This window comes from Eptatretus burgeri, chromosome 2, assembly GCF_056783735.1.
Source record: "Eptatretus burgeri isolate ZD-2024b chromosome 2, Ebu_testis_v1, whole genome shotgun sequence".
NCBI classification, from domain to species: Eukaryota; Metazoa; Chordata; class Myxini; order Myxiniformes; family Myxinidae; genus Eptatretus; species Eptatretus burgeri.
The window spans coordinates 30,853,049-30,865,286 of NC_140962.1; the positions used below are offsets into that span (position 1 = coordinate 30,853,049).

Consider the following 12,238-nt stretch of genomic DNA (forward strand, 5'->3'; position numbering starts at 1 on the left):
ACTGTATTACCGTAGTTAATAATTACTGATGCATTTGAGATAAATCTCCAGTTCGTTGTAATGTTCAAGTATTGTGATGTGATATGAGATGCATATGGGGGTGGGTGGGTGGTCACGAGCCTGCATACAGAGGGGGGTTGTGTGGTTTTGGAACCCAGAAGTAGAGCGTACGTACTTTCTGAACTGCCCCTATTCCAGTGTGGCACAGAGTTACTTTTTGAACTTTTTTGAGTTAGGCAAAAATATGAGTTCTGCCGAGTTGTATTGATCATTACGATCACTGGTTATCGACTCGGATGCACACAGCATTTTGCGATGAGTGCAGACACTGTTATGCAACTCAGATGCATTAGTGTAATTATCTCATAATCGCGGAATTGCCCACCCGAAAGTCGGCTGCTGGCTCCCCGCGTGCCTTATCGTTTTAGAGAGAGTTTACAACACGGTCGATCATCATCACGTTCCAGAATTCCCATATTACCGACCATTTTGTGGAACCCCAGGTATCACAGAAATTGGCATTAAAGCACGCCTGCTATTGTCAGGATCACTTATTCAGAAAAGTGTCTCCTTCATCATTTATTTGAAGTGACCGACTGTTCTGGTGATCTGCATTCTCCGACCAGATCCATGAGCCATGGAATCGATTATAGATGCCCCTAATTTGATTTTGCTTCTGTCAACCTCTGGCAGAGATGACCGGCACTCCCACTCGGGGGTATTTTTTATTTTATTTTATCAGACCAACATTTGACCTTGACCTTTAACCTGGAGGGTATGATGCAAATTAAGCGTAAATGTGCCTTGCTCTCGACTCGAGAGGGCAATGTCGTTCCAATTTGACAAACCTTAGTCGAGCGGGGTATCAGCGTTAAAATGTCTTATTATCGGTCATGACCTTAAAATTAAGGTCGTCAAAATAAATTCTTTCCCCCTGTATAGTTTTTATTCTCATCATTGAGGCAAAATTTTATCCTCCAGCTCGGACATTGACAGGAAAGAAAAAAATAATAATACATGACTAGTGGTTTCGTATGCTGAGGGGTGTAAGAAACTCTGTGCTGCCATGAAAAGCTGGGCCCACTAATTGTACAAACGAATCCGGATCTGGATACAAAAGTTATTTAATTTTTTTAAGTGATTCTTTACCATTTAGAGATTGGGCTAAAATCGATATAGTACTGTGTGGCATAATATTTCAAACATGTTCTCGTGGATCAGGCATTACGTGGCGGAGGTGTGCACTCCACCGAGTGACCTTGTTGCTTGTGTGATCTTTTTGTGTACTTTTACAATACATTTTACTGTTGCTTTGAGAAACATTACTGCAATGTATAGTTATTTTGTGTGCTTTTATAATACATTTTACTGTTGCTTTGAGAAACATGACTGCAATGTATAGTTATTTTGTGTGATCTTTTTGTGTACTTTTATAATACATTTTACTGTTGCTTTGAGAAACATGACTGCAATGTATAGTTATTTTGTGTACTTTTACAATACATTTTACTGTTGCTTTGAGAAACATGACTGCAATGTATAGTTATTTTGTGTGATCTTTTTGTGTACTTTTATAATACATTTTACTGTTGCTTTGAGAAACATGACTGCAATGTATAGTTATTTTGTGTACTTTTACAATACATTTTACTGTTGCTTTGAGAAACATGACTGCAATGTATAGTTATTTTGTGTACTTTTATAATACATTTTACTGTTGCTTTGAGAAACATGACTGCAATGTATAGTTATTTTGTGTACTTTTATAATACATTTTACTGTTGCTTTGAGAAACATGACTGCAATGTATAGTTATTTTGTGTGATCTTTTTGTGTACTTTTATAATACATTTTACTGTTGCTTTGAGAAACATGACTGCAATGTATAGTTATTTTGTGTACTTTTACAATACATTTTACTGTTGCTTTGAGAAACATTACTGCAATGTATAGTTATTTTGTGTACTTTTACAATACATTTTACTGTTGCTTTGAGAAACATTACTGCAATGTATAGTTATTTTGTGTGATCTTTTTGTGTACTTTTATAATACATTTTACTGTTGCTTTGAGAAACATTACTGCAATGTATAGTTATTTTGTGTGATCTTTTCGTGTACTTTTATAATACATTTTACTGTTGTTTTCAGAAACATGACTGCAATGTATAGTTATTTTGTGTGCTCCTTCTGTGGCTTCATGGTTCCTGCTGTATTACAATAATGAAACTTTACTGATGGATCCGCAGCATCAAACTCCCATTCCCGCTTCTTCAATTCCAGAAAGACAGGCTTTTAAAGCAGGCATCTTTATTATTAAATGGACACTTTTTTTTTGCGAAAAAATTGGTGTTTCGCTTTCCAACGGTATAGTTTTTATTATCTTATGACGGCAGGAACCTTTGAGAAAGAAAATGCCTTAAATATCAAGTTAAGGATCAGGACTGCAGGACAAGGTGGTAGAAAAATAGGTCCAAGGATTGATGACGTCACTTGTCAGGAGGTAATGACAGTGCACCTGGCCTCGTGCAGCCGGTTGGCAGCATCTCGTGACTTGTCCACGTCGTGAATCATCGTCCACGTTTAATTTGGCCAGTTGTCGATGTAAATGACAAAACATTTTTGTCAAAATGAAAACCAAATTTGACCGTGCACTGCTTGGCTCCTTAGTGATGAATAGGGTTCCGTTTTTACACGGCGCTGATGTTTTCACCCCTGTTTGAGTTTGTGAGCACGATATCTCAAGTTATGAACAGATTCGGACGAACCTTGGAGAACAGGTTCGGTGTGTGACGAGGATGAATTTATCGAATTTTGGTGAAGATCTGAATACTATAATTTTTTTCAAGTGATTCGTCACGAGAGAAATAGAGATAAAGATAAAAACGATATCTAGCATGATATCTCAATGTGAGAATGCATCAACGGCACAGCTGCATTCCCAGCAATGATACAACCAACAACCATTGGCTGCATCCAAAAAATAAAAGTCATGTTTTGTGTGTAGCACCAATCATGCCAAAACGAATGGGCCAATGACCACCAAACTTGCCACATGGGCCACACTTGGTGAACATGGGCTACTTGGTTTCATCCATTCACAAGGGTGTGGGAGGGAAGGTGTACGAAAATGCGCGATGTAACTGTGTAACATGTTGTGCCACCTCGTGGTGGTGGTGGTGGCAGAAGGTATTACAACTCAGCTCTCTATCGATGCAGCCTGTGGTTGCTGGTTGCATCATTGGTTGGGACACGGCGATGCCGTTGATGCAGTGTCCCCCTTACCAGTGCATGTTCTCATTTTGCCGACCTCAGAAGGATGACGCTGAGTCAACCTCCTGGTGTATTGATTCAGCAGCCCAATGGGGCTTGAACTCAGGACCCGAGGATCCCAAGCCACCACCCTAACCATTAGGCCAACACCAGGCTTACAACTCAGCTGTGGAGATAACTTACATTTTTGCACTGTACATGTCCCCAGAGTGGGAAGGCCCAAAACCAATCTCCACTAATCATGGGAGGCAGCAGGGGGGGGGGAGGGGATGGAGGGGAAGGGACGAGGATGGGGAAGGGGTGGGCTACTTGGTTTCCCTGTTGCATGGGGCAACCCTGTGCCTGAAATAATAACTGTTACCCCCTGTCATATTGGTTGTACAAATCTTTGGCCATCTTCCATTCATGCCCAAAGTTCGTTTTGCAGAGCACCATCAGATGGGATCAATGATCAGCACTCTTATCTCCAACCAGAGTGGCACGTTGGAGTGCTCTTGGGTGAGGAAAATCACATTGGGGAAGCTGAGGGCTTTGCCAAGACCAACTCTAATCTGCCTCTCTGCACCCAGAGATTTCCAATGGGTGTGCCTCATTTTTGGCAATCCCTTTCCTTTAAGGTGCTCTCGCTCATTCACAAAAAGAATGTGCTGCTTCGTCAAAGGTATGGTGCCATTGGCCTCGATGCACTGCTGCTTTGCCACATCTGCTTGGTTCGAGAATTGGACTGCATCGGAGATAAGGATGACAGAGAAGAAATGTAAAAGGTATACATAAAGTGGAAGTCTGGTGTTGGCTTAGTGGTTAGAGTGGTGGCTTGGAGTGGTTAGGGTGGTGGCTTGGGATCCTTGGGTCCTCAGTTCAAGCCCCGTTCGTTGGCTACTAAATTAATACACTTGGAGGTTGAATTAATACACTCAGCCTGTCATCCTTCTGAGGTTGGTGAAATGAGTACCAGTGTACTGGTAGAGGGGCACTGCATCACCGACACAGTCACGCTTCCAATAAATGATAGCTGCCATGTGCAAGAAGAAGACAAAGTATATGACTGGTGGAGATTTTTTTTTATTTCCATCTATCTTTTTCTATGGCTTTGTCTTTTGAAGTCTGTTCCATTCTGCGTTCCTGTGTAATCTCTGTGACACAGAGACCTTTTTAACTGTCCTTTATACCCTCCTGGCTTTCACTGACAGTTTCACCTTGTTACGAACACACCCCAGGGAAGCTTGACACTCACCATCTTAAAACATCGGCTACCGGTCCCCAAATAAACATGGCACGTTTGGTCCAGATTGGCCAAAGGGAGGAGATTCAATATTACCCTTAATTTATGGTGGAAATTTTAACTCGATATAACAATTCCCAGCGAAACTTTTAGCTCATTGTTGCCCCTAAATTAATTACATTACAGGTACAAAAGAGAAGGTGGGGGGTTAAGTTGGGAACTGGGGGTGGGTGGGATAAAATCAATAAATCCTTTCACAGCAGTTGAAATAAAAATGGATTCAGCCTTTTAACCATGACTATCCCTCGTGTTTGCTGAAAGGTTCAGGTGATGGGCTTGGGATCTGACGATCGAGTTCAAAGCCTGCTTGGCTGTTGAATTAATACCAGGTGGGGTTGACTCAGCCTGGAACCCTTCTGAGGTCGGCAAAACGAGTACCAGTTTGCTGGGATGATTGAACCATTTGAGTATCCTCTGTCGGAGTGGCGACCCATCCAGGATTGTGCCCAATAGCCCAGGAGATTGCTTCGGCAGCACCAACGCTCTGCAGAGTATATGGTACTGATGGATGGATGGAACATGACTGCCTTTCATTGTTGTGAAGTTAATCCTGGTGTTGGCTTAGTGGTTAGGGTGGTGGCTTGGGATCCTTGTGTCCTGAGTTCAAGCCCCGTTAGGCTGCTGAATTAAAGAGCAGGTTTTGGGTCGCTGATAACTTCACGTGATTTGAAGGTTGTCAGCACATTAATAAACGTGGGGTATTTATTTTCTTACATTTGAAACTCAAACTATGCGAAAATTAACTTTTAAGTCAAAACTTTTCTCGGTGATGGAAAAACAGACTGGAATTTACTGAAGATGCTATGACGTCACGTTCTCCGAAAACTTTGTGAACATTCGGAAACAGCGTGTGAACAATGGCGAGATGCGAATCAGAGAGCGATTTCAGCGGCGATGAAATTGAGTGTTTTCATTCCGATATTGCCGAGGACGAGTCAGAGGATGATGGGAATTTATACGATGGAGTTTCTGGCCCTGAGCTATAGAAATTTGAGCCACTTGCAAGTGCAGAAAACGGCCTATTTCGTGTACATGTGGCAGCACTGACTGTCCGGCAGTTCACACTGACAGACTCCACCAGACACATTGGTTTGTAGATTTTCATTTTCTTGTTTGATGCATAAAATAACGTAAAGTTTGATTCGTCTGTGACTTGATATAATATATTTTTTTTAACCCTCAAGAAGCCTGGTGTTGGCGCAGTGGTTAGGATGGTGGCTTGGGATCCTCAGATCCTGAGTTCAAGCCCCGTCAGCCACTGAATTAATCCACCAGGGGGTTGACTCAGCCCATCATCCTTCTGAGGTTGGCAAAATGAGTATCAGTTCCAGTGTGTGTACTGGTTGAGGGGCACTGCATCAGAGAGTCAACACTTCAAGAAATGATAGCTATAATGGCAGCTAAGCTACCATACAACCACCATCAACCCTCAAGTCCAGCATTTCTCAACTTTTTACCCTTGAAATAGTTTTCATGTCTCAGGGAACCCATGCATAAAAATTATTATATACTATTATTAATATCTTGCTCTTTTTTTTATTTTTATCGTAGTTGTTCGTCTTTCGGCTGCTTCCGTTAGGGGTCGCTACAGCGGATCATCCGTTATGATCCGCATACTGATTTCGCACAGGTTTTACGCCGGATGCCCTTCCTGACGCAACCCTGGTCACCTCTTACGACACAGGGATAAGGATTGGTTTCACCATGATTCCAGGCTGCCCTACACCCTCTCATAGCACGGCCCAGCACAGAGCTCCCGTCCTCAAGCGATCCTCCCACCCAAGCCTCCGAGTCGCCGGATTGCAAGTGCACGCCACTATGCCCGGTATTAGTTTTATAGTAGTTCACGTGGCAAATATATTTTTTTCGGATACCTGGTTTAAGGAAAAAAATGACCCCCTTTTTGTCAAATTTATTGTCAATGAAAAAAAAAACTGCTTGTTTGAGACCTCACACCAAGGTTTTAATTCACAAAAAAAAAATCTTTTTTAAAATTAAAAAAAACACACCTCATGTAACTTGATCAACAAAACTTAAACAAACAAAGCCGAAACAATAAAGGTAAACAGAAGACCTAACCTTGAGAGAGAGAGAGAGAGAGAGACTTCACGCAAGGAAACACAGAGAAGATATAGATGGACACCGTGCATGCGTCCCGTACTTGAGTCAGTCACTCAATGATACACGAATCCGCCACGTACAGGACGTCCACTAACCAGTGAGGGCGGTTTCATACTGGCACCATATAGACATCGTTAAATACATTCCCTATGGTTGTTATAATTGTAAATAATATAGTGGTTGAAGCCTCTATTATAATAACCAAGGAGTTTCCAACAATATGCCATACGTGTCCCGTAAAATTACGAATATTAAATCAAACAAAAACTACTCAAAAATACAAAATACATTAGCCTATTTATTAGTGTTTCTCACAGAACCCCTAGCGACCTCTTGCGGAACCCTTGGGTTCCAGGGAACCCCGGTTGAGAAACACTGCTCTCGTCACTCGAGTCAGAAATAGAATGAATCAATAATGGACCCAAATATAATGGACCCTTGGTGTTGAAGTCTTTGACAACTGAGCTTGACCCCAGCGAAAGTGATGATGGCGTGGCCGATGGGGAAGAGATTCTCAGCCACGTTCCCCACTATGGGTTACAACGTACAGACTTACTCTATTCTTATAATTTCTCGATTTCTTATGCGCATTTATCGATAAACACAATGCCCCAATCCTTGAGAGGTGACACAGTGTGAGAAGATGAAGCAGGAGCCAGCTGAGGAGGGGAAGGCTGAATGGCGGGCACAGCGGCACGCTTGTTTTGAAACCGAGCTCTCATTGCGTTGCCGTCGTAATCCTCGGCTGTGAAATGGTCACCACAAATGACAATTCTATCCAAAGGGTCCTCTTTACCCGTTTTCTTTGGGGGAAAATTCGCCCATTTTGTTTGTACAAATCTTATCCACTGCCGGCAAATGTTTGATTCCTTCGGGAATCGGTGGGAGCGATTACCCCTTTTCCAGCCATTTTCGCAAAACATGACGACACACGTACGAGGCATGATGTACAAATATCCAAATAACTTTGTTCTACAATAATTCAAAATAAAAAAGGATAATATAGACAGTTGCAAACTCAAAATAAGTGAAAGAACGGCTCGCTGAACTGGACACTTCTTCAATGAGCGAGTGAGCATCCGCTTTGTTTTGGAGAACATGACGTCACCATCCATATATGGGCACGCGGCTGTTTTTTTTCAACAGCCTCGAGAAATAACAACTTCAGAGTTAAATTTCATTAATTTCCCCAATAGTTAGGCAACCACAATAGTTTGCATTGAACTATTTAATGCACATATAATCATATTGATAAATTTTCAGAACATGTTTGGTGACCCGCCACCTGCTCTTTAAATACACCAGGAGGTTGACTCAGCCTGTCATCCTTCCGAAGTTGGCAAAATGAGTACCAGTGTACTGGAAAAGGGGACACTGCATCAGTGGCATAGCCACATCCCAACCAATGATGCAACCAGCAACCACAGGCTGCACTCGATGGAGAGAGATTGCTGTAAAGTGTAAGGTGTACTTGAAATTTTGTTTACCAGAGACCAAATGGCCAGATGGTTTCAAGTTATATATCCATTTAAATAAGCCTTTGACAAAGTGCCATCCCAGGGGCTGGATCTTTTTTGTGACATGTAAAACATTCATGAACCACTTCAGGCTTTAGTATCCATTGTGCACCTGTTTTCACCTTTGACAAAGTAATTCAAAATACAGCAGATATGACACTGTGCATGCAAGAAAGAACCCGGTCTTTTGGCTTGGTCTGTTAGACGTTCTCTTCTGAGCACACAGCTGATTATGCTGGGATCACCACTTCACATCTGATACGCATTAAACTATCTCAAGCTGATAATAACTTATTAATGTCCTTAAAAGTACAACCACGTTTATCGATGTGTTTGTCCTGCATGCATCACATGCACAAGCTCTTATAAAAGCCTTTCAAAAAGGCCAGCAGGATGCCCGAGACTAAACGGGATGCAGACTGGGCCTTCGAGCCGAGGTTTGAATCTCGGGCGAGCTCGACTGTCGTCGCGTTCCACAGGTTGGGTGATTCGTCAGTGTGTGTGCCGTCCTTCGGATGGACGTTAAATAGGAATCCCGTCTGCCAGCAATTGTTGGTGGACGTTAAAGATCGCATGGTGTCCTTCGTGAAGGGTTGGTGAGCTCGCACCGGCACCATGAAAACAAATTCAAAATTCCTGCTCTCACCTCTAACCTACAAGGGGCACTGCTTCAGCGGCACGGCCATGCCCCCAAACAATGACGTGACTCGCAGCCTTGTGCTCGGACAAAGAAGAAGATGAGCCTTAGATCAATGGGCGAAGAGGTGCAAGGTGGGAATTCAACAAACACCTGAAATTTTCAAATGAGTTTGACTTTATTAAGCAGTTAAGTAAAACAATTTTAAAAAATAATAAAAAGCAAACGATTACAATCAGATTTTATCATTTTAAAACCAGTAGATTAAAACACACGGAGCTAAAAGAGCATAAATTTATTGGCCATTCCCCGAAAACACTAAGCTCCTATTCAAATCAGTTTGTACCGACTAACATGCAATGCGGCATTCGGGCATGCACATTCTCAAACACCTCTTCTTGCAAATTCCAAAAACATGCAAAGCTGAACACGACACGACACGGGAGTTAAGGAATGCCATCAGCGCACAGTTGAATTTAGTAAACTCAATATGTTGTCATCCCATCTTGCAAGAGTTCACTCGAGCTTGTATGCATGTATATACACATATATATATATATATATATATATATATATATATATATATATATATATATATATATATATATATATATATATATATATATATACACGTACACACATACATACATGTAAGCCAGAACTGCTAAACATGCAAAAACCTGGCATAGAATTAGCTGGCAGCAAGTCAAAGATGGCTTTTGGAGTTTTGTCATCATGCCAGTGGATACATGAAATATATACTAAAGAAGCAGTCTTGCTGGCGAAGGAAGGCCAGAGTCGACCTGTGCAGAATGAGGACAGGTAGAACAATGGATGGAATCAACAGGACGTTGAACGAGGTATGATAACCGCCATGGGAAGCAAGGAGAAGCCCCTCGCTTCCCACGGCAGTCGACATACCTCATTCAACGTCCTGTTGATTCCATCCATTGTGCTCGATGAAACGGCCGATCCACTGCCGTTTCTGAAATCCTCCCCCGAATTTAGAAGGCGGCGTGGTTCTCCTTCAGCTAAAACCACGTGTCGGATTCGAGGTAAAAAGATGTTCTCAGTTGCAACGACTCCCAAAGAGTCGCAGTCCAGCAAAGGAGAAAAATAAAATAAAATAAATGAAGACATCTGGGGCCAATAGAGCAAGCACAAATGTACTTGTAATTGAAAATGGATGGAAAAACAACATCGGGCTGCACATGGAATCCTCCTGTGAATGAGCCACACGTAAGCTCAACTCGGGTTCGTGTAGGTATCTGGTTTGCACGTATGGAGCAAAATCAGTTGCAAGCTAAATTTAAACGGGCCACAGAATCCCGAATCGTTGCTCTGTAAATGAACTGCAGGAGGAAAAAAATTATCAATTGAGAGAACATGTCTCAGCCATGCACAGCATGACCAGCTCAGCAAGGTCGTCATACACGTGCCGGTGGATACATCTCTCGAAGAGGAAGAGGAACAACAACAACAACAACAACAACAAGACAAGAAACGTGCATTATTTTGAGGCCTCAAAAACTTCCAAACAAAAAGTTTCGTTGGCCAAGCACACAAGCTGGTCATTTTCATCACGGTCAAGCTGACCGAGTTCGATCCTCCCTCCAAATATCAGGTGGAAATGTCATCGTAGAGCGTACACACCCTTCGTTGAAGGAGTAAATGCTTCGCCTGTACAGTTTGCCTGGATTACTTTAAAATAATTAAAAACCTTAAATGAAAATAACAAAGCATTGTCAAGCAAGCATGCAATACTTTGTGTGTGCAGGGGGGAAAATAAACAAAACAAAATATTAAGCCCAATTTTTTTGTTATAATCAAATATTCAACATTTAAGAACAGTACATCAATCAACATTTCAACAATTACAATATCTATAATAATAATAATAATAATAATAATAATAATAATGATAGGCCAAGCAAGTTTTTGAAAAATACACCGAAGAGTAAGGAGTCTTTGCACGGAGCTGCATCAGGTGTCGCCGTTTCAGCTGGTGTCAAGTAAGCCACGATTTTAAAGGTCAAATCCAAAAACTACTACAAATCGCAGGAAACAAAAACGAAAACTAACAATTTGGTCTCGATGTCACAAAACGACCACATAAATATGCCTCGTTAAGAAATACAGGTACAAATTGTTTGCATGAAAAGAGGCAAGTCTAAAATATCAGGAAAAATAATAATAAATCGAAGACGGAATAGCGTCGGAGATTATAGCAATTCATAACATGCTGGACTTTCAAAACAAACCAATTTCACCCCCTTCCCTCACCCCCCCCCAAAAAAAATCCCTCAACCACCCCCCCAAAAAAAAATAAACATCCCAAAGCTGCTTGGAATAGAAAGGAACAAATGAAATTGATCTGGGAAAGTTATCACAATTGTAACTCGAAACCGAGGAATGATGATGACAACGGTAACTTAAGTGCAATACTGTTGAAGCATCGCGATGGGGAATAGGTGGGGGAAAGGTTGGGGTGCAGAGTGAAACGCATGGGGATAAACCCAGCAATTTGGATAAACCCAATAAATGAGGAGGGGGATAAGACAGAGTGCTGAAAGCTCTTGTACCTCTTCTTGGGCGGTGCATTACATCACTTCGTAATCGTGCTTGATTCCTTTCATTAGTAAGCACGCGAATAAAATGCCGATGATCTGCGGGACGTCATGTGGACAGAAGGGTGCAATAAACGCATGTTCAAAAATACCAATAACTGGAAAAAAAAAAAACAATAAACAAACAACAATCTGAAAAATCAAATAAAAACCATTTCATGCTATCATTATCAATTACGTACCGAATCTCGATGAGACTGCGCGTCTCCCCCTCCCAGCCAAAGAAAGGGATTTCACTACAAACCGTCAAACCGGTTGGTGCATAACAGACATCACGTCACAAAGGGCGCAGATCTTTTTAGCGAGGAAGCCATGCTCGAGTACACGCTCGTGGATGTTGATATGAACAAGCCGATGAGGTCCAGTAAGTACCCTGGCTAAGTTCCAAATTACTGATGACGCTTACGGACAAAGCAATAGCAAACCACCAAGTACTATATTCGTTACATGAAGCCACTTCATTAACGGCTACTCCACTGCTCTGACATATCGAACATCAGATCTGGATTCATGGTGGGCTGTATGTTCAACACCATGTTCACGTTCTTCCCGAGGATATAAACGTCGTGATTTTAAAAGGGAAGGAGAAAAAAAATGGAATATTAAAAACCACATCGTTTGAAACACAGGACATCACAAGGCTAGTGTTATCTTGGGTGGAGATCATATTTATAGTACCACACCCAAAAGCTCGGTTGAGATTATGATATATTTATTTATTGAGAAGACAAGACGTAGTTTTGGGAATAAATAAAACTTGTGCTTTAACATAAAGTACGTAA

General features: G+C 41.7%; 1 protein-coding gene across 1 annotated transcript in view; it reads right to left on the reverse strand.

Annotated features, from left to right (window-relative positions):
- Nucleotides 1-8,988: 8,988 nt before the first annotated feature.
- Nucleotides 8,989-12,238, reverse strand: part of LOC147031729 (CD63 antigen-like) — a 49,511-nt gene continuing 46,261 nt past the window's right edge. The window contains exon 7 of the mRNA XM_085852678.1: nucleotides 8,989-11,495. Coding sequence (XP_085708804.1) covers nucleotides 11,430-11,495 — 66 coding nt within the window. The 3' untranslated portion in view covers nucleotides 8,989-11,429. The remainder of the gene's footprint in view (nucleotides 11,496-12,238) is intronic.